The 22706-nt window shown below is 39.0% G+C and overlaps 1 protein-coding gene across 2 annotated transcripts in view; it reads right to left on the bottom strand.

Annotated features, from left to right (window-relative positions):
• Window positions 1-22706, bottom strand: part of Smarcc1 (SWI/SNF related, matrix associated, actin dependent regulator of chromatin subfamily c member 1) — a 114672-nt gene that overhangs the window by 70796 nt on the left and 21170 nt on the right. The window contains exons 7-13 of one of the 2 annotated variants that reach the window (XM_038323332.1): window positions 17875-17941; window positions 14354-14429; window positions 12600-12725; window positions 9676-9797; window positions 7851-7975; window positions 6545-6604; window positions 2844-2881 (exon numbers count right to left, since the gene is read on the bottom strand). In XM_038323332.1, coding sequence (XP_038179260.1) covers window positions 2844-2881; window positions 6545-6604; window positions 7851-7975; window positions 9676-9797; window positions 12600-12725; window positions 14354-14429; window positions 17875-17941 — 614 coding nt within the window. Of the gene's footprint in view, window positions 1-2843; window positions 2882-6544; window positions 6605-7850; window positions 7976-9675; window positions 9798-12599; window positions 12726-14353; window positions 14430-17874; window positions 17945-22706 lie in introns of both variants that reach the window. The other variant, XM_038323331.1, reaches the window with a different exon arrangement.

Here is a 22706-nt window from a genome sequence, read left to right as displayed (position 1 = left end):
CTGATGAGGAGGCTCAGTGAGTACTGGAGAGTGTCTGTCACAAGCTGCCCTCTAAACAATGATGTAAGCATGCATGTACATACACAAAAAGCAAATTATGATCAACCTTTAAAAGGATGAAACTATCAGGTATTGTATCCGCCTTTAATCTTAACACTGAGGAAACAGAAGCAGGAGGATCTGTGAGTCTGAGATCTACAGAGTAAATTACAGTGCTGTCTCCAAAGACCTAGATAGACAGATAAGACAGACAGACAGATGAAATTTAATGTAAAAGCAGGAAGCACTGGCAGTTACTTAACTGCTAAAAAAGAGCAGCTATTCTTTAAAAAGCTGACTCCTTAAAGAAGATAGCAAATATATTATCAAGATTAATGTTCTTCTGTTTAAAATTGTTTAAAGTATGTTTTAGATAGTTTAATAAATCGATAATGACCTTTAAATTTTTTTCCTTGAACCAAGACATAGGAAAAAGCCTGCTGATTCCTGAAAATCAAACCCGGATAGCAGAGAGAATCTATTCATTCATGAAAGTTGTCTACACATACGTACACACACTCGCGCGCATGCACGTGATGTGGAATACGTGAGTATGCACATGACAATGAATGTAATAAAAAATTAGTATTTCCTCAAGAAAAACAAAGAGAAGTCGGTGATCACAATAATCACAATAAGAAAACAAACACATTGAGAGATTTAGTAAAAGAGTCATCTCTAAATTTTTGGGGGAGAGTAGGGAGACACTTGCTGTATATATAGGCCTGACTGGCCTAGAACTCAATATGTACATCAAGATGGCCCTTAACTCTGCCAACACCAGCCATATCTCACTTTTTCTTTTTTTCTTTTTTTTTCTTTTTCTTTTTTTTTTTTTTTTTTGGTTTTTCAAGACAGGGTTTCCCTGTAGTTTCTAGAGCCTGTCCTGGAGCTAGCTCTTGTAGACCAGGCTGGCCTCGAACTCAGAGATCCGCCTGCCTCTGCCTCCCGAGTGCTGGGATTAAAGGCGTGCGCCACCGCCGCCCGGCTCTCACTTTTTCAAACTTAAATTACATGAGTTGGCTATGGTAACACACACCTAGCATCCCAGCAATCAGGATATAAAGATGGGAAAATCAGGAGTCAATGGCAGTCTCAGCCACACAGTGAATGTGAAGAAAGCCTTTCCCTAAAATATGAGAGACAGTGTCTTAAAAAACAAACAAACAAACAAACAAACAAAAAACCTACTGAATCTTAAATCCCAGTAATTGGGAAACAGAGACATTTGGATAATCTTTGAGATCCAGCCAAATGGTCAACACAGTGAGTTCAAGGACAGAGAAGGCTATGTAAAAACCATTTCAAAAAAAATCCAAAAAACAAACAAACAAAAAGGGTACCTATCAATAAATAATATTTAAGTTTTACTACAAATCTTCCCATAGATACATAAAACAAATCAATGTAATGTTAAATGTTACTTTGGAGCAATTTTATTACAAGTATATTTAGCAAGGAAAAGTCATTCAGAGAAACTTACATGCTAACTGTACATATTGCCAAGCATGCTGGCATATACAGCTTTAACCACAGCAATCATAGCAGCAGGTGGAACGCTTAAGAACTCCAGGCAATACTAGAAAATTATTATAATCAAACCTGAGAGTTTGACTGGAACCGCCAATCCCTCTTTAAAAAGAGGGAGCCAAAGCCGGGCGGTGGTGGCGCACGCCTTTAATCCCAGCACTCGGGAGGCACAGGCAGGCGGATCTCTGTGAGTTCGAGACCAGCCTGCTCTACAAGAGCTAGCTCCAGGACAGGCTCTAAAGTTGTAGAGAAACCCTGTCTCAAAAAACAAAAAATAAATAAATAAATAAAAAGAGGAGGGTCCTGCCTCACACCTAACACCTTTCAGCATCACCCCAGCATCACCACAATCGTCTCTACCCAGAACTGGCGAATGGAAAGCAGGTGATTAGAAAGTCTGAGGGGAAAGAGATGCCTCAGGAGTTAAAGGCAAAGACACAAGTGAGAAAATCAAGGCACGACACGGACACTACCCATCTGATCCACTGGCACACCAGCAGCAATGTAGTCAACTGTGATTACTACTTTGGAAATAGGAGAGAATAAAATTAAAAATTATACTACATGAGGGTGACCTTTCGAAAACACTAAGATTTTTTTCAATACATTTTTTTATTATAAAGCAAAATGCATATTGCTGGCCTGTTTGGGAAAAGACTTTAATACCAGCACTTGGGAGGCAGAGGCAGGAGGATCTCAAGGCCAACCTGGTCTACAAAGCAAGTTCCAAGACAGTCTGGACTGTTACACAGAGAAACCCTGTCTCAAAAAGAAACAAAAAACCAAAACTATTGTCAGAAATTATGAAAAAGGAAATATTTAACTGGACACAGTTGCTAATAACAGTAATCCTGAAAAGTAGCCATGAGATTCAAGGTCAAATCCAACTGGACAATAGTTTGAAGATATGTCTTGAAAAAAAAAAATGAGGTACAGTAGTGTATGCCCTGAATTCAACTACTTAGAAGATCAGGACACCCCACTACCGAAGGAAGAATCAAGCCAGGGTGAGCAAAAACTGGAGACCCTGTCACAAGAAAAGGAATGAATGGGCTAAGAATGAGGTAGTAGGTGCCTTTTCCATAACGTATACAAGCCCCTCAGATACATTCCTGTTCCGTGAAACTGGCATGGTAATATCAGCAGTCAGGTGGGATAGGTAATTGAAGGACATTCTCAGATCCAGGTAAGGTTGGAAACAGACAATTCTGTTTCTGCTCAGTGCACATGACCAACAGAAACTTCTCTCGGCTCAGGACGAAATGAACTTTTACCTTTCCTCCTGTTGTAACTGCTTCTTCATCCTGCTCATCTGAAAAATCAAAACAAGTTGTTTTAATAATTAATCACTCAATGCTATAATGAATTATGTGGAGTCTTTATAGTCTTCAAAACTAATACTAGACAGAGAAAATGAATAAAACAGATCATCATTAAAAACATTCAATATAGGGGGCTGGAGAGATGGCTCAGAGGTTAAGAGCACTGACTGCTCTTCCAGAGGTCCTGAGTTCAATTCCCGGCAACCACATGGTGGCTCACAGCCACCTATAATGAGATCTGGTGCCCTCTTCTGACATGCAAGCATACATGGAAGGAATGTTGTTGTATACATAATAAATAAATCTTTAAAAAAAAAAACATTCAATATAAATAAACTATCATTTTACACAAATGTGTGGACCTATCAACTTATCAACAAATTAAAACTTCATTTTACCAGCTATCATAATCATAGCATCACAGTAAGATCTTGTTGACTAACATGTAAGAGATGTGACTGAGCACCAGTATCCTGAGGATGGGTAAGGCAAATGGTTTTCTTGATTCCAGGATAAGGAAGAGAGCAAAATGCATTAGTGACTAAACCGGGCATGGTGGCACCGTTCTCTAGCCCAAGTAGTACAGAGGAGGCAGGAAGATCCTGAGTTTAAGGCCAGTCTTGGATAAACAGTCTTGGATAAACAGTAAAATTTCAGCTTTTAAAAAAGAAAAAAAATGTAGATATCTACTGAGTACAGAAAATCTAAGGCCTAAATGTTGATTATAAAAAGAAAAATATAGCCAGGTGGTGGCACACGCCTTTAATCCCAGCACTTGGGAGGCAGAGAAAGGCAGATCTCTGTGAGTTCAAGACCAGCCTAGTCTACAGAATGAATTCTCCCAGGATAGGCTCCAAAGCTACACAGAGAAATCCTGGTATAAAATGCAATTAGGTAATTGAAGAGATGGCTCAGCAGTAAAAAAACATTTGCTATTATTGCAAAGGACCTAGGTTCAGTACCCAGCACCCAAATGGTGTCTTACAATCCTGCATTAACTCCAGTTCCAGAGGTTCAATTCCATTTTCTAACCTCCATGGAGACTGAACACACAGGGCCCATATCAATACAACCAGTCAAAACATTCATAAACAAAACCAATAAATTAATTTTGAAAAAGTTTTAAACTAAACACGAGGAGGGGGTGGTAAACACCTTTAATCCCATCAATTGGGAGGTAGAGGTTGGCAGATCTGCGAATTCGAGCCCAGTGTAGTCTACAGAGCATGTTCTAGGACAGCCAGGGCTACACAGAGAAACCCTGTCTTGAAACACACACACACACACACACACACAGAGAGAGAGAGAGAGAGAGAGAGAGAGGGAGGGAGGGAGAGAGAGAGAGAGAGAGAGAGAGAGGGAGGGAGGGAGGGAGGGAGGGAGGGAGGGAGAGACATAAACACAATTCCACAGAAAAACAAAACAAAACAATTTAAGCATAGACTGAAGTTAAGGAGTATTTAACTCACATGTACATGGACCTGGGTTTCATAGTCGCTCACCCCTGCCCCCCAAAAGTCTTTCTATTCTTTGACACATTTCTCCAACTAAAACAGTTTTGACACCTTTCAGGAACAAATATCTGAGAAGAGACACTCTTCTCGAAGTTCCTAATTTGTCCTATTCAATAAATGTGCTGTGTGGTATGGGCAAACCAATTTTTTTTTGGTCAATATCTCAAGAATTTAAAAACAGTAATACAGAATTATATGCCTATGCAGCAGGGATTTAAAACAGCAAACCACTCTGAAAACAAATGTGTACACTAGTGGAATCAAAGGACTCAGGCTCTAGTGTCAGCAACTACATGGTGGCGTAGAATAATAGGCTCCCCTTGCATCTGAGGGCACTGTACACATGGGACAGTCATACGCTCAGTGAACATACTCGTGCACATTAAATAAATAAATAAAAAAATTGAAAAAGTACACTTGGCATCAAGATTCATATTACAGCTAAGGTAGAAATGAGGCATCAAAAATAAGCAAGCCAGCAATTTCAAATTCACAGATACTAACTCGCCAGTGGTGAGCATCTTCAGCCCGAGCACCCAAATTACAATGCACAACCTGTTCGCAAACACAAAGGAAAATCTCCCTTCTAGTTGGAGCCTATAAGGGTGTGGGTGGAAGTCACTGAAGAGGTGCTAGTCCAGTATGCATGAGAACCCAAGAGGGGATAAAGAAAGTTCGAGAGTTCAGTTCTAAAAACCACACTTCTAAAACTGCCTCCTAGTTGACTCTGTCAATACGCTATGTCATAAACTGAGCAGATACATGTCCTTAACCCTCTGGAGGCACAGGCTGGCCGAGCTCTGAGTTTGAGGCAAGTATGACGATACAGTGAGTTCCAGGACAGACAGGGCAACAAAGAGAAACCCTGACTTGAAAAATAATCAAAACCAAAACAAAACAAAAAAGTAAATAAATATCACCAACATATTTTAAATAATTAACTCACTGAAATACACAACTATCCATTCATTTTCAAGAAACATAAAAATTACATATTACAACTAGGCATAGTAGTATACATGTTAATTAAAACACTTGGGAAGCAGGCAGAGTTTAAGGCCAACCTGGTCTACATAGTGAGCTCCAGGCCAGCTAGGGATTCAGACACCCTGACTCAAAAAATTTACAAAAAATAAATTACAAACTACTATCCTTGTTTAGCAAAGTTTCACACGGATGAGTACCCAGTTTTAACATTCCATACTGTCTGTGCAACAGGGAGAAATAAAAGACTACTTATAATTAGTTTTTTGGGTTTTGGCTTTTGAATCAGTAATTACCAGTTGTGAAAGATAAAACTAAATATAATATATGAATACCAGTACACAAATGAATCTAAAAACATTAAAGTACATCTGTTAATCTTCTCTGATAGGATGTCATCAGAAATGCTGTTTAAACTTCAGACAGTCAAATACCATGCACCAATAATATGCACCCACTGGGATATAAGCTAAGAAATGTAGCATGAATATATGAAATGAAACTTAAAACGTGTCCTGAGAGGCTGGGGAGAAGGTTCCACAGTGTAAGAACTTGCAAGAAAACTTCAGGATCAATCACTGGAATTCCATGGGGAAAGACACTGGTATCCTTAGGGCTGCCTTCTGATCTCAATACAAGCCATGACACTAAGCCTGCATGCACATCACACATATAATTATAAATAAGAAAGTTAAATTTTGTTCAGAGAGGTTAGTGTTGGGGATAGATGAGGTCCTTTATACAAGGCTGGCCTGAAATTCAATATATAGTTCAAGGCTAGCCTTAAACTCATGATGAATATTGTGAATATTCTTCAACCTCTAACAATGCAAGCAAGCATTTGCAGGGCCAATGAAAACCGTACTTTAATTAGAATTTTTTCTCTAAAACTCAGATGAAATATTTTCAAGTGAAAATAAAATATTGTCAAGTTTTTGCTAGTCTGTGAGAAAATGCCATGGACTGTCAGCTGGAGGTCACTGGGAATACAAACAACAGATCATGGTAAGAAAATCAAAGATGACAGTAAGAAGACTGTTGGTTAACTCTGGACAGTAGTAAACAAAGCAAAAAAAGTAACAATCTGCAGTAAAGAAAGCAGGATTTAAGGCTCAGACATAGTCAAGAGAAAGCATCTGTATATGGTTTCTTTACCTAGATCTGCCACTGTGCCTCCTTTAACAGGTGTGTTTTCACTGTCTTTCTTTGGGTTTACTAGAAGAGGAAAAATCATGTGTTAAAGGAAATAGTCACTCAATTTTAAGAATATACAGTGAGAAGCTGAAAAGACAGCTAAGCAATTAAGAGCAAGAGTCTCAGAGTAACAGCAATCCCAAGTGATGTGAAACCCCCTTACAACTTCCATGGGCCTGTGTGGTACACATACCTGCAGACGAAACACCCATTACCATAAAATAAGTAAAATTACAAACAACATGACAGAACAGGATACATATGGTTATCACTATAACCTCAGTGTAGTTCACTACTCAATTTCATGTCAAAATCATGGGCTTGGCCTCAAGACAATAAACTACCTGCCATATTCTATAATTCTATTATTAATCACTCAAATAGAATATATTTTTATTTTACAAATGCAGAAAAGTGAACTTATCAATCCAAGATATTCCATCCCTTCTCCCAAAACTTTGGTGTATTAACCATTAGCATGTTTTGACATTATGGATTTCCTCTTTAAAAAGATATTGGTGGCACACACCTTTAATCCCAGCAATCCAGGAGAGGCAGGCAGATCTCTGTGAAGTCAAGGCCAGCCTGGGCTAAAATAGAAGTTCCAGGACAGTCAAAACTATTACACAGCGAAACCCTGTCTCAAAAAACACTGGTATGGTACCACACAGCTTTAAAATCCCAGCACTGGGGAGGCAGAGGCAAGCAGAAAACAACAAATTTGGGGGTATGAGACTGAAATTGAACTTAAGAGTGTCACATGTGCCAGGCAAGAGCTCCCCCACTGAATTATTATTACCAGCTCTTATTTTACTTTTTACTTACTTAGTTTGTAAATTAAACATGAACACCAGGCTTACCTCCAATTCATGATCCTCCTGCCTAAACCTCCTAAAGGCTTGGATTGTAGATGGACAATACTATACAAAAGCTAGGTTTAAATTTATCTACCTTGTATATCTAATCAATAAAGAAATCACAAAAAAATGTAACACAGCCCATAAGTAACAAGAGAAAGCGAGAATATTTTAAAACTCATAGAAGAAAATCTATTCATATTAAAAGGTAACGGAAGAGTGGCACAAGCCCAACACTCAGGATGTGGAGAAAGATGCAGCATGGGCCTACATGTGAATTCTAGGACAGCCAGGGCTATACCGAAAGGTGCTATCTCAGAAAACTAAAAGGAAAGAACCCAGGGCATGACATTACAAGTTGTATGGCGAAATGACAGGCACCACTCAGTGTTAGGCAGAAGAAAACCAACCGTTCTTAGGGAGCACCACTTCTTCTATATTTGGTACAGGTGTTGGGTCTTCCATGTCCTTGGTAAGATCTTCTTGTTCATCATCTTCTTTCTGACTTCTACGCTTCCCATAAAGGCTAGCTTGTCTGATATAGACAAAGCAGAAATAGGGCAATTAGAGATACTTTTAGCAAAACATTTGAAGTTCTAAATTATTATTTATTTATATTCAGAATTACTTTTTAAAAAAATAAACAAATTAGATACCTGACTCAAGAAACATCAAATACGGCTGAAACTAAGCGATTGGTTAAGAAATGGAACAGTCATCCTACTATTCATGAGAATTTAAAGAACACCTGCTAAAAAAAATACAGCATTCTCTCAGCCTATACACGATAAAATGAATAGGTTTAGTAAACAGACAATTGTATTTTCTTGAGGTTATCCTTTTAGTATGAAAACTAAAAACTCCTTATGCTCCTTTCATGAAAACTACCAGGGCTCTTTTTCTAAATAGTTACCATTTGTAAAACTAGCAACACTCTGGAAAATAAAGATGGAAATGATTTTTATACTTTAGGAATTATGCAAAGGACAGAATCAACACCTAATTCATGCGTGATACAAACAAAAAAGCATTACATCACGATATGGTGGCACATGACTAGAACTTAGCACTCAGGATGGCCAAGTAAAAAGGATGCTCTCAGCCTGCCTAAGAAACATGGTGAAACTGTCTCAACAAGCAAGCAAACACACACACACACACACACACACACACACACACACACATCAAGAAAATACACAACAGAAAAAAAGAACCTGGAGGCAGGAACTGATACAGACGGCATGAGAAGCGCTGCTTACTAGATAGCTAACTTAACCTGTTTGTCTTTCTTTTAAGATTTAATATTTTATGTATGAGTGTTCTATCAGTATGTACACCTTTATGCCAGAAAGGGGCATCAGATCCCACTAGAGATAGTTGTGATCTGGGTTGCTGAGAATTAAGCTCAGGACCTCTAGAAGAGTCAATGCTCTTCACTGCTGAGTCATATCTCCAACCCCTAAATCAGCCTTCTTACACCCAGGCCCACCAGTCTAGCGGTGGCCCTCCCACACCAAACATCAATAAAGGAAATGCACCACAGACTTGCTCACAGGGATATCTGGTAGGTGCATTTTCTTAATTGAGATGTCTTCTGTCAAATGACTCTAGCCTGTTTCATGCAGAGGCAAGTAGATGTGAGTTTAAGGCCAGCCTGCTTATATAGTGAGGTAAGGAGAGACAAGACTATACACTCGACTCAAAATAAAGCAAACTTAACAAAGCATACTGGTGGTGCTGCAAGCCTTTAATACGGAGATCTGGCTGCTACTGCCTCCCGAGTTCTGGGACTAAAGGTGTGTGCCACCACCACCGGGCCCCATGACATTTCTAGAATTCCTTACTTGATACCTTTTCAATATGTACTTACCCACAAGGAGAAATGATTGTATCTAAAGTGTTTTTATATAAATAAAACTTCTACTAAAACTATCAAAATATAAGATTCCTGTAAAAACTATCAGGCTGGCAGGATGGCTCAGACACATGGCCTGCCAGCATGAACTCCATCCTGGGACCCACCCTCATGGTAAAAGGTGAGGACCTACATATGCACGCATGCAATCAGAAGTTAAAAATTTTAATGTAATAACCAAAACAAGCTAAAAGACAAGCTATCAAAGTAAAAGACTTCAAAAAAAGTCAAAAAGAATTATTTTTTGGCAAAACTCCAACATGAATATAAAAACTAGAGTTTTCTCTCACAGATTTCCAAACATGCTACAAACATCTTACCCTTTCTTCCCACTCTTTTTCCGGGATTCTGTGGGTGTGGGAGGAGGAGGGGAGGGGGAATGTTTCCTCTTTCGGGCATTAGCTGATGCTTTTCGATCTCTCCTCTCTGGACTTCTGACTGGCTAGAAAGAAGTAAATGAAAAAAGGAATTAGACAACTTGTCATTCCTCAGTTTCCACAAACCTGTGTCCAAAGGTGACTTTTCATACACTGGATCACAGAAAATGAAGCAACAACACTAAGCACCAAATACCAGCATAGAAAAAACTTTCTTGATCCACAAAGCCAGCGGTTCTTAACCTGTGGGTCACAAACCCTTGGGGTGTATAATGACCCATTCAGAAGAGTTTGCATAAAACCACAGGAACACAGGTACTTATATTATGGTAGGGGATCACAACAACATGAGGAAATGTATTCAAGGGTTGCAGGATTAGGAAGGTTGAGATCCACTGCGGTAGGCAATATATCAAAACTGAAATGCTAACCAGAATTTCACACCTATTTAAAGTATACCACAATAAAGACATACTAAACCATACAAAACAAAACCCACCAGTGCTCAACATTTGTGCTCCCAGATAAAGAAGCATTTTGGTAACTATTAATATACATGAAACATGCTACTGAACACAGAAAGTACAAGGTCGCCGGGCGGTGGTGGCGCACGCCTTTAATCCCAGCACTTGGGAGGCAGAGGCAGGCGGATCTCTGTGAGTTCGAGGCCAGCTTGGTCTACAAGAGCTAGTTCCAGGACAGGCTCCAAAGCTACAGAGAAACCCTGTCTCGAAAAACAAAACAAAAAAAAAAAAAGAAAGAAAGAAAGTACAAGGTCAAATAACAGTGTCAAAAGTTTCATTTATAAGATTAGGGTCAAGATTAGGGTCAGGCATTGTAGGGCAGGGCCTTTAATCCCAGTACTTGGGAGGCAGATAGGTGATTCTCTGAGTTCAAGGCCAGCTATACAGAGTGAGTTCTTGGATAGCAGTTACACAGAGAAACCCTGTACTTGAAAAGAAAAAAACAAAAACAAAAACATAAATATTTAAAAATTTTAAAATGAACAAAATAAACAGTGTGATAAAGATGTTTTAGTATTAAGATAACAGATATGAAAATATGAGATTTATCTCTATTTTCTGTTAGTGGCTTTGTACACACACACAAATATAAACACGAAAAAAAACCATAAAATAAAAAGGCTCAGTGAAATACACTTATAACCAACCACTGTACAGCCTGAGACTGGAATTGTCAATTCAGGTTAGCCTGGACTCCATACTAATTAGACTACACAGCAAACACTTGTTTAAAACAACAAAACAGAAAGGAAATGAGAAAAGCAAAAGAAATCCAGTAGTCACAGATGAGAATTATCTTAGAATCTCGGATCTCTTCACTGGATGTCACACATGTTCAACGGTTACATAACTTTCTTCCCGACACCAAATCCTACGAATGATGAGGTTCTGTTTGTTTTTAGAGACAGGGCCTCACTATGTAACTGTGGCTAACTTGAATTCACTCTATAGACCAGGCTGGCCTCAAACCCATAGATCTGTATGTTTCTGCCTCCTGAGTGCTGGGATTAAAGGCATGGACCATTCCTGGCACAAATAGTGCTTTTTATGGAATCATGAGGAAATAGCCAGAACTTTGAATTTCATTTAAACATTTTTTTTTTAGGTTAGCATATGAAGTAATAGGTCTCACTGGGGCATCTTCATATGAATTAAGAGCCTGGGCTCAGGCGGGCGGTGGTGGCGCAAGCCTTTAATCCCAGCACTCGGGAGGCAGAGGCAGGCAGATTTCTGAGCTCAAGGCCAGCCTGGTCTACAAGAGCTAGTTCCAAGACAGGCTCTAGAAACTACAGGGAAACCCTGTCTGGGGGGGGAGAGACGGACCTGGGCTCAATAGTAAATAAAGAGCATTAAATAGAAAACTCCCTACTCTTAGAACACTATGGCATTTTAATTCTCAGGATATTTTAAGACCAGTATTTCTGTACTATTGTGTCTGCACTGAAAAATTTACCGAATTATATTAAATAAAGAAATTGAATTTCCTATGGAAAACTGGTAGAGAAGTTATGTATATATTACTTTGTTGGCTAAATTTTAAAATACATTTAAAAAGTAAAACATGGGGCTGGAGAGATGGCTCAGCGGTTAAGAGCATTGCGTGCTCTTCCAAAGGACCCGAGTTCGATTCCCAGCAACCACATGGTGGCTCACAACCATCTGTAATGAGGTCTGGTGTTCTCCTCTAGCAGGCATACATGTAGACAGAATATTGTATCCATAATAAAAAAAAAATAATTAAAGGAGAAGGCTTTGCTTTTAAAAAAAAAAAAAAGTAAAACATGGGGCTGGTAAGGACATGGCAACTCACAACAACTCAAGTTCCAGGAAATCTGGCAACCACACACAAACATACATGTAAGCAAATCACCAGTGCACATAAAGCAAAAATAACTAACTAAAAAAACAACAACTTAGGGCTGGTGAGGTGGGCCAAGGGTGAAGAGGACCGAAGCTTGATTCCTAGCACACACAATGCAGCTGCAAAGCCCCAGCTCTTCTGCGGTCCAGATACCATGCATGACAACAGTGCACATACATATGCAACACCACATACATTACAAAATTAACTGAAAATGTTAAAACCTGAATCTGGTGGAGGAAACCAGCTGTACAACTACCATACTATCTGACCCATTTTAAATTTTAATGATTCACTTGGATTTCCATTTCTGTTTCTGTCCAGATGACAACAGCTGGCTGTTAATGATTCAGTAACTTCAGTAATGACTCAGTTGTAGGTGATGTCTCTTGGTGTGCATGTGGCAGTTTAGTAAGAAAGAAAACATGGAGAAGAAAAAAGAAAAGGCAACCACGGTCAAGAAATAGTGGCAGAATAAATACCTCTTCATTCTTTGTTGAAATTCGCTGACGAAAACTCACTGGCTTTCTGTTCTCGTCCACTTCATAGTCCTCTTCATTCATCCACTCATTGAAAACGTCAGTGTCCAAAATCCATTTTACATGAACCTAGAACCATATCAAATTGACCCAATTATCATCTGACACTAGAAATTTCCTTCCTCTTCTGTCAGGGTCCTCAAGAGGGCGCAGCAGATGACAGCTAATACTAGTAAGGTCCAACCCACCAGAAGAATAATTATCTGACGAAGGATAGGAACTTTCTGACAGGCACACGATTTTATAAACAAACAGAAAGTTCGAGAACTATACTTATTCAAGGATAGAAAGAGACAAATATTTAGAATAGGCATAAGAAAAAAAAACATGTGTGCACCACCCTGCCTAGCCCTTAAGGTGTATGTTTCTAAAAAAACGAATGATGCTCTACTTTTAAAAATGTTGTTTCTGGGGGCTGGAGAGATGGCTCAGAGGTTAAGAGCACTGGCTGCTCTTCCAAAGGTCCTGAGTTCAATTCCCAGCAACCACATGGTGGCTCACAGCCATCTGTAATGAGATCTGGTGCCCTCTTCTGGCATGCAAGCATATATGGAAGGAATGTTGTATACATAATAAATAAATAAATCTTTTTTTTTTTTTTTTAAAAAAGGTGTTTCTCGGGGAAGATCATCTCAACAGGAAGTTACCAAGGCCGGACTGTGTGAACAAAGACCCTTTCACTGCTATTCTGGAAAAACATCTCTCACCAGCAGTGGTGGCGCACACCTTTAATCCCAGCACTCAGGAGGCACAGACAGGCAATCTCTGTAAGTCAGAGGTTAGCCTGGTCTACAGAGTGAGTTCAACGACAACCAGAGCTACACAGAGAAGTCCTATCTTGAAAAAAACAAACAGAACAAAAAGTTTATATTGGAGTATAATTCCAGAGCCCTAAATGTCCATAATGGTAGTGACATCGTGGTGGCAGGGACAAGGTTGAAAGACGTTATTAATTCAAGGAACCCCCATCTGAAACTTCACAACCCACATTTCTCACAGTCTGCACAGACTCCAAGAGTCTGCTCAAGCACACCATTCAGGAACTCCTAAAACCTAGATACTAAGTCCTCAGGGACATGAACATTCTCTTGAACTGAGGACATTAAAAGGAGACCATCATTATGCATCCCTTTTAAAAACACTGTGGCAGCCTGGGCATGGGCTCATTCCTGTAATCTCTATACTAAAGGTTCCCAGGCAGGATGCTCATTTCAAAATCAAGGCCAGGAAAGACTACATAGTAATGTCAAGTGACAGCATGAGCCATAGTACTAACAGTTTATCAAATACAAATTTACTATAGGCTATTACAATGTGTAAAAATAATTTGTGTATGTTTTTATTTTCTTTACTTATTATTCATATATATTATTAAGAATATTTTGCCTGCATGGATGTCTATGTATCATAGGTGTGCCTGGTGCATCAGATCTCCTAGAACATTGGTGTTAACAACTGATCCTAGGTTCTAAGCAAGAACAAGTTCTTTAACTGCCCAGCCATCTCCAGTTTGAAGTACAATTTATGGATTGGCTGTTTTATATTTTTTCTAGACAAGGTCTTTCTATACATTCTGGTCATCTAGGTTGGATTTTAACAAATAGAGATCCGCCTGCATCTGCCTCCCAAGTACTGGGACTAAAGGCATGTACCAGTAGGCCCAGTAAAGAATAATTTATGTTTTACAGACCCATTACCTTCCATGGCTTTTCTGGAATTGGTGGATCTTCAATTTCAGCATCAACATCATTACAATGGACCCAAGTGTCATAGCTAAAACAAATCACAAACAAAAACAAAATTAGAGGCAAGTCTATTTACTAGAGAGACTACTCAACCATTAAGAATGTGTTACAAATGTTAGGAACACACAGTAAAATAATGGGCCAATGAGAATGATTTGTGCGTTAAAAAAAAATTGTCACACATGCCTAACAACCTGAATCCATTTCCCAGAAATCACATATAAGTGAAGAACTGACTCCATGAAGCCATTCCACATCCACATGTGTGCCATTGAATAAGTGCTCCTACCCTCACACACACATTATATACTTACACAATAGTGCTTTAAAAAACAGAATTACCAGACACGCTTTAATTTCACCACCATCAATGAAATTAAACCAAGTTAAAATTGCCTGAATTAGTTAAAAAGAACTGAAATCGAGGTCATCCTAACGCAGCCTTCTAGTCAGTACTATCACCTGGTGTCTGTTTTTTCTCATAATCATCACTAAGTACTTCAGTCTCCACTGTCAGCCAGTAGTTTTTTCCAAATTAAACACTATAATACAAATATAACATTAATTTATTTGATACTAGCATTCAGGGGTAACTTTCAAACAAGAGTCTCCTCTTAGTTATTTCATTTAGGTTTTCAGTCATACTGCAGTTCTTAGATACTACATCTGTCCCTTAAATGAATGTGAAACTCAAACTCAATAAGCAGTTCTATATTCTATAGCTTGAGTAGTAACTGTTCCAAACCAAACACACTCAGAGTTCATCTTGCAATGCACCACTGGCATCAAAATGTTCACAGTAAACAAGTCCACTTTGCCAACTGCTGTGAGGGGAAAACACTTTACCCCAGAGCACATCTTATGATGAAACCATCAGCACCTACCAAGTATAGCTTCACAGTGTCCCGAGTCTGCACTCATATTCCTCCACTCTTCTTGCTAGTGTCCTACCCTTCTCACTGCTTTCCCAAGAATTGAGGGTTTTCACATATCAATAGGATAATATTTTCAAAAAGTAAGCCCATTCTGCAACTCAAAATTTTCCAGTGACTCTGAGCTGGTTAGGGTTTTTGTTTTGTTTGACAATTTGACATAAGCTAGAGTAATCTGGAATGAAAGAACCTCAATTGAGAAAACACCTACACCAAATTACAGTGTGGGCACAGTTGCAGTAAGTTTGCTTGATTAGTGATTAATGTAGGAGGCCCAGCCCACTGTAGACAGTAGCATGCTGCCAGTAGCGAGCAATCCTTCCGTTTTTACCTCCAGGTTCCCACCTTAAAATGCTATTCAACAATGGAGCCAAATAAACATTTTCTTCACTGAGTTACTTTTGGCTATGGCTTTTATCACACCAATAGAAAGCAAGCTGGTACAGACTCCAACCTACTAAGAGTGAAAGTCAAAATCACATCATGTAGGCTTGCAAAGGTATCAAATCCTGCACTGTAGGCTTTCACTCACTCCTCTCTAAGATTACAGGACAAAGTGGCATTGTCAACATATGCTACTAGGTCAGAATGCCCTTTATAATGCACCTCACAGCCTAGAATACCCATTGTTGTCAAAATGTTCCCCATAAATCCTTCCTTCTCACATTTCCTCTCTCAAAGATCCTCTGATCAGCAAGCTACAAATCGCTAAAGCATTTCCAAGAAAACTTTAAATATAAAATTATCTACTAAATGAAAAGCTTGTTAAAGTTATTATAGTGTCCAATAAAATAATAAAAGTGAAATGGTCTAACATGTGAAAGACCTTGAATTTGATTCCTAAAATAACAAAAACCATAAAAAACCAAGGGACAGGGGCTGGAGAGATGGCTCAGAGGTTAAGAGCATTGCCTGCTCTTCCAAAGGTTCTGAGTTCAATTCCCAGCAACCACATGGTGGCTCACAACCATCGGTAATGGGATCTGGTGCCCTCTTCTGGCCAGCAGTCACAGACACAGTCAGAATATTGTACACAAAATAAATAAATAAATTTTAAATAAATATTTAAAGAAGACCAAAGGACATTCAAATCAAGTATTTGTATAATAGCCATTATTTTGAGTGGAGTTCAAAAGTGACCTGGAACCAGTCATTTTTTAAATTGAGTATTTGCTGTTTGTATGCATATAACAGACACATACAGAAACACACACACATGCATGAATGCACGTGCACACACACCCTCATGAATTTGCTTAGAATAGCTAAATCTAAGATGGTGGGGCACTCTTGGTTAATTAATATACTAATCAAAGATTAGTATAATGGGGAAATGTAAACTATATTCTTCCAAAGTTTTGATTATAAAGAATAAATATAAGTAGCTACGAAAGGAGAGCCTATAGTTACTAACAAAAATAAGTAAAAGAGAAGCCTTGAGAAGGCAGGACCTGAGCCGTCTCTACACCAGTGTATTTGATTCTGTGTAACTGCTGAGCAGGTATTTTTTTTTTAATATTTATTTATTATATATACAATATTCTTTCTGTATGTCTGCAGGCCAGAAGAGGGCACCAGAACTCATTACAGATGGTTGTGAGCCACCATGTGGTTGCTGGGAATTGAACTCAGGACCTTTAGAAGAACAGGCAGTGTTCTTAACCACTGAGCCATCTCTCCAGCCCCTGAGCAGGTATTTTGAAAGCTATTTCCTGTCAAAATACTTGAGAGGACAATTTATGGGAGAAGATTTTTTTGGCACATGGCTTTAAGAGTCCAGTCCATAATCACATGGATGGCATAGTAGGCATCAAAGCAGTTGGAGTATGTGGTAGAGGCTTGTTCACATGACACAGACAGGACAAAGAAAACCAGACTAGACAGAAAAAAAAGAAAAACATGAATTACCTCAATTTTTTCATTGTATAATGTACACTTATACTAGAATATCACACTGCATTTCGAATATTTAATTAATGAAGCTGGTTCAATGCTAAAGCATTTACCCATCAGTGTAAAGACCTGGCTTTGTCCCTCACCAACCCACCAAAAAAGAAAATAGAGAAAAAGAATAAAAGAAGCAGGGAAAGAGAAAACATTTTCATCCCAGCACTTGGGAGGCAGAAGCAGGCATATCTGTGAGTTAGAGGTCAGCCTGGTCTACACAGAAACTTCTAGTATAGTCAAGGTTACATAGAGAAACCCTGTCTCAAAAAACAAAACAAGACAACAACAACAACAACAAAGAGATGGAAATGGAGCCGGGCGGTGGTGGCGCACGCCTTTAATCCCAGCACTCGGGAGGCAGAGGCAGGCAGACCTCTGTGAGTTTGAGACCAGGACAGGCTCTAAAGCTGCAGAGAAACCCTGTCTCAAAAAACCAAAAAAAAAAAAAAAAAAAAAAAAAAAAAAAAAAAAAAAGAGAGAGAGAGAGAGAGAGAGATGGAAATACTAATAAATTTCATCTTTATGCCCTGTGGGCATATAGTGTTCTATCAAGATAAATATGTGAAAATAAAATAACTGTTAAAAACTGATTACCTGTCTGGGTAAAAGCCCCAGTGCACCAACACCTGCTTGTCCTTTTTCATCACTGGTCTCAACCAATCTTCTGAAAGAAAAAAAAAAATTAGTTCAACTGATAAAATGCCAAAATAACTAGATTTATGTAGAAATTTTAAGAAAAATGTTTAACTTTATGTATGTATGTGCCCCAAGTATCACGTATGTACACTACATGTGCGCAGGATTGCAGATGTCAGATGTCCTATAACCTGAGGTTATACATGTAGGTACCAGAAACCTAAGTCTGGTTCTTTGCAAAAGCAGTAAGTACTCTGAACTATTCAGCCATCTCTCCAATTGCAAGTTTTAAGTTTTCAAACAGATTAAAGGGACATTTTTGGAGCTGGGGAAATAGCTATTCAATAAAAGATTCAACACCAAAGCTTGAGGACCAAGTTGAGATCCCAGCGCTCAGCAGTCGAGAGCACATGTTGACTTTGCACATAACCCAGGCTTGCTGCCAGGACCTGTAAAGAGTCTGACAACCACCTATAACCCCAGTTCAGGAACTCCAACAGGCACAAACAAGGTGCACATACATGCATGCAGGCAAAACATTCACACACAAAAGTAAAATAAATAATAAAGCTGAGTGTGGTGGTGTGCATCTGTATCTCCAGCACTGGGTGAGTGGAGACAGGCAGGTAGCTTAAGTTCATTGGTCAGCTAGTCTTGTCAACTAAAGAGGAGCTACAAGCTCATTAAATGATTCAAAAAATAAGGAGAAGGGGCTGAAGAGATGAGGAGCAAGCAAGAAGAGAACAATATTCAGTTCTTGCAGTAGACATTAAGAGTTCAGTTCCCAGCACTCACATTGGGAAGCTCACAACAACCCAGATGTAATTCCAGCTCTAGGGGACCTAACACCTTCTTCTGACCACTGAAGACACCTATAATTACATGCACATATTCCCATATGGACACACACAACGAAAAATAGATCTTAAGGGCCAGGCAGTGATGGTGCACACCTTAATCCCAGGACTAGGGAGACAGAGGCAGGCAGATCTCTGAGTTGGAGGCCAGCCTGTATTGTGGGTAACCCTTCTGTATGTTGTGAAAAGATTTTATCCCATTCGTTAATAAAGAAGCTGCTTTGGGGGGCTGGAGAGATGGCTCAGAGGTTAAGAGCATTGCCTGCTCTTCCAAAGGTCCTGAGTTCAATTCCCAGCAACCACATGGTGGCTCACAATTATCTGTAATGGGTTCTGGTGCTCTCTTCTGGCATGTAGCCATACATGGAAGGAATGCTGTATACATAATAAATAAATAAATAAATAAATAAATAAATATTTTTAAAAAAAAAAAAAAAAAAAAGAAGCTGCTTTGGCCTACAGCAAGGCAGAATAATGGCAGGGGGTAAAGCCAAACTGAAAATACAGGGGAAAAGGGTAGAGTTGGGGAGATGGCTGCCAACCACTCAAGAAAGAACATACCATCGGACCAGAAAAGTCATGGCCATGTGGCAATACTTAGATCAATAGACATGGGTTAATTTAATGTTAACTGCTAGTTACAAATAAGTATAGACTAAAGGCCAAATTGTTTGTAATTAATATTAAGCCTCTGTGTGATTTAGAAATGGCTGCAGGATGGGTAGGACAAAGAAACCTGTTTACAAGCCCGATCTAGAGAATGAGTTCCAAGACAGCCAACGTTACAGAAAGAAGCATTATCTTTAAATATATATATATATATATATATATATATATATATATATGATATTTATATGTAATATATATAAATGAATCTTTCTTAAAAAGTAGAAACTGGGGGCTGGAGAGATGGCTCAGAGGTTGAGAGCATTGCCTGCTCTTCCAAAGGTCCTGAGTTCAATTCCCAGCAACTACATGGTGGCTCATAACTATCTCTAATGGGGTCTGGTGCCCTCTTCTGGCGTGCAGGCATACACACACAGAATATTGTATACATAATAAATAAATAAATAAATAAATAAATAAATAAATAAATAAATAAAATAAATATTTTTTAAAAAAGTAGAGACTGATCAAGAAAGACACTTGAAGCCTATCTCCCACTGTCATGAACGTGTATGTGCACCAGCAACTTCCTCATGTGCTCCTCCTATAGGTCTAAAAGCAATGCACAGCCCTATCACAGACAACATGTGGGTGCTGGTTGTCTTCTACCAGATGGATCCCAGGGATTGAACTCAGGTAGACAGTCTTGTCAACAAATACCTTCAAACACTGAACTACTTCCAACAAACCTCTGGATACTCTAAAAACAGTAAAAATTACTGTAGGAATACTGAATCTATCTTCAAAGATTGTACTGGTTTAAATTTGGCTTTTTTCAATTATTAGTCATATGTCTTTAAGGTTAAATCTTATACATAAAGAATGTATATTTACACCTGGCAGTGGAGGTGCATGTCTTTAGTCCCAGCACTTGGGAGGCAGAGGATATCTGTAAGTTCAAGGCCAGCCTGGCCTACAAGAGCTAGTTCCAGGACAGATTCCAAAGCTACAGAGAAACCCTGTCTTGAAAAGAAAAAAAAAAAAAAAATGTATATTTACGTGTCTACATAGCTATCACTTTTGCCATTAGGAAATTTTTCACAGGCTTCACTGCCAAAAATTCTACTACCCACATCAGCCCAGATAGTGGCTATCTTTTGTTCCTATTGTTCTAAAGGGACACACATTTGAAGATGGAGTCAGCAGATGAAGGCATTTGCAGCCAAGACTCAGAACATGAGCTTGATAGCTGAAACCCACATGGTGGGAAAAGAAAACCAACTTCCACACAACATCCTCTGATAGTGATATGCATACACCCACATACAATAAGAAGAGAGAACTCCACAAGTTGTCCTCTGACCTCCCTCCATACACCCAAAGCCCCATGTGTATATAATAAACATATACAAATTTTTTGTCCGGTGAGCCATCTGCCTCTGCTTCTCAAGTGCTGGGATTAAGGTATGTACAACTCACTATGCTCAGCTATATATTAATATTTTAACTGAAAAAAAAATTCAAGCAAAGGATAGGTATTGTACCTCATTAAGCGTGTAGAAAAGAACCACTAAATGGAATTACGTAAGAATGAAATGTTTTTCCCCTATCCAAAACTTTATACAAACTGAGAAACATGGGGGTTTTTGTTTGTTTTTTTGTAATGTACCAAGCCAGGCATGGTGGCACACACCTTTAATCCAATCCAGAGTGAAGAAGGCAGAGGCAGGTGGAACTGTGTGAGTTCAAGGCCAGCTTGGTCTACAAAACAAGTTCCAGGATAGTCAGAGCAGTTACAGAGAAACTGTATCAATAAAAAGACGGAGAGAAAAAAGTACCAAAACCAGAGCTGGAGAAAACAAAAATATCTAAAACAATTCTAAAGAAAATAAAAAATCTAAGCCAGCCGACCCTGTCTCGAAAAAGAAAACAAAAAGAACCGCCAACAGGGGCTAGTGGTTATGAGTACTGGTTGCTTTTCCAGAGGAACCTACAAGATGGCTCACAACCCCGTGACTCTCATTCCAGAGGTCCAGATGGCTCCGGCAGACACTGTATGCACATGGTATATAGACACACACATAGGCAAAACACAAAAAAAGCAGCCTGGTCTACAAGTCAGTTTCAGGACAGCTAGGGCTGTTACACAGAGAAACCCTGTAAGGAAAAAGCTAAAATAATAAAGAAACAAAATGAAAAATTAAGCCTGGTATAAGACTTTTATCCCAGTCCTCAGGAGGCAGAGGCAGGCAGCTGACTTCAGGCCAGCCTAATCTACATAGTGAGTTCTAACCCTGTCTAAACACTGTCTAATAAAAGTAATTAAATTACAAAAAAAAACCCTAAGATATTAAAGAACAGAAAAGACACCAATGAACCTAAAAATTAATTGTTTGAGGTGCTGGAGAGATGGTTCAGCTGTTAAGAGCGCTGGCTACTCTTCCAGAGGTCCTGAGTTCAATTCCCAGCACCCACATGGTGGCTCACAAACATCTGGGATCTGATGCCCGTTTCTGATTTAAAGGTGTACATGTAGGAAGAACAATCAGATACAGAAAATAAATAGATTTTTAAAAAATTGTTTTTTAACAGGCATGCTCAAACAGAAGATGAGAGAAGTTTATGACAAGTTACTTAAAATATCCAATCAGAGAAAGTTAAAGGACTAAAGTAAAGAACTTTAGGAATTTATGAATACTATTAAGGAAATCAATAACCCTACAAAGCAGCATTTGGGAGACTGAGGAAGAATTTCGATTCAAAGCCAACCCAACATGAATGTGTGCTACCCCATCACTTTAATGTTAAGAGTGGGTATTCAAGTTGGATGGGTCAGGCAACCCATACTCTTGCCTCACAGGAAAAAACTAATTCACACACATTGTCCCTCTGGTCCTCTTGCCTCTATGAGCTCACCATAACAAATAAATCTTTAAACACTGCTACATTAGAACACGTCTAACTGGTTAGAGCACTGAGCCGCACAGGTAAAATTTTACTTTCTAAAAGAATCAAATGGCCGGGCGGTGGTGGCGCACACCTTTAATCCCAGCACTCGGGAGGCAGAGGCAGGTGGATCTCTGTGAGTTCGAGGCCAGCCTGGTCTACAAGAGCTAGTTCCAGGACAGGCTCTAAAAAAGCTGCAGAGAAACCCTGTCTCGAAAAACCAAAAAGAAAAGAAAAAAGAAAAAAAGAAAAAGAATCAAATGATATATTCAGACTAACACATGCAGGGCAAGAGATACAATAAACAAAACAAAGAACTCTAGGTTTTAATGGTGGTATATTTAGCCATTTTTTACAAGAAGGCTACTTATTTAAACATCA

The sequence above is a fragment of the Arvicola amphibius genome, chromosome 3, assembly GCF_903992535.2.
Source record: "Arvicola amphibius chromosome 3, mArvAmp1.2, whole genome shotgun sequence".
Lineage (NCBI taxonomy): Eukaryota > Metazoa > Chordata > Mammalia > Rodentia > Cricetidae > Arvicola > Arvicola amphibius.
This window is presented reverse-complemented; position numbering and strand designations above follow the sequence as displayed.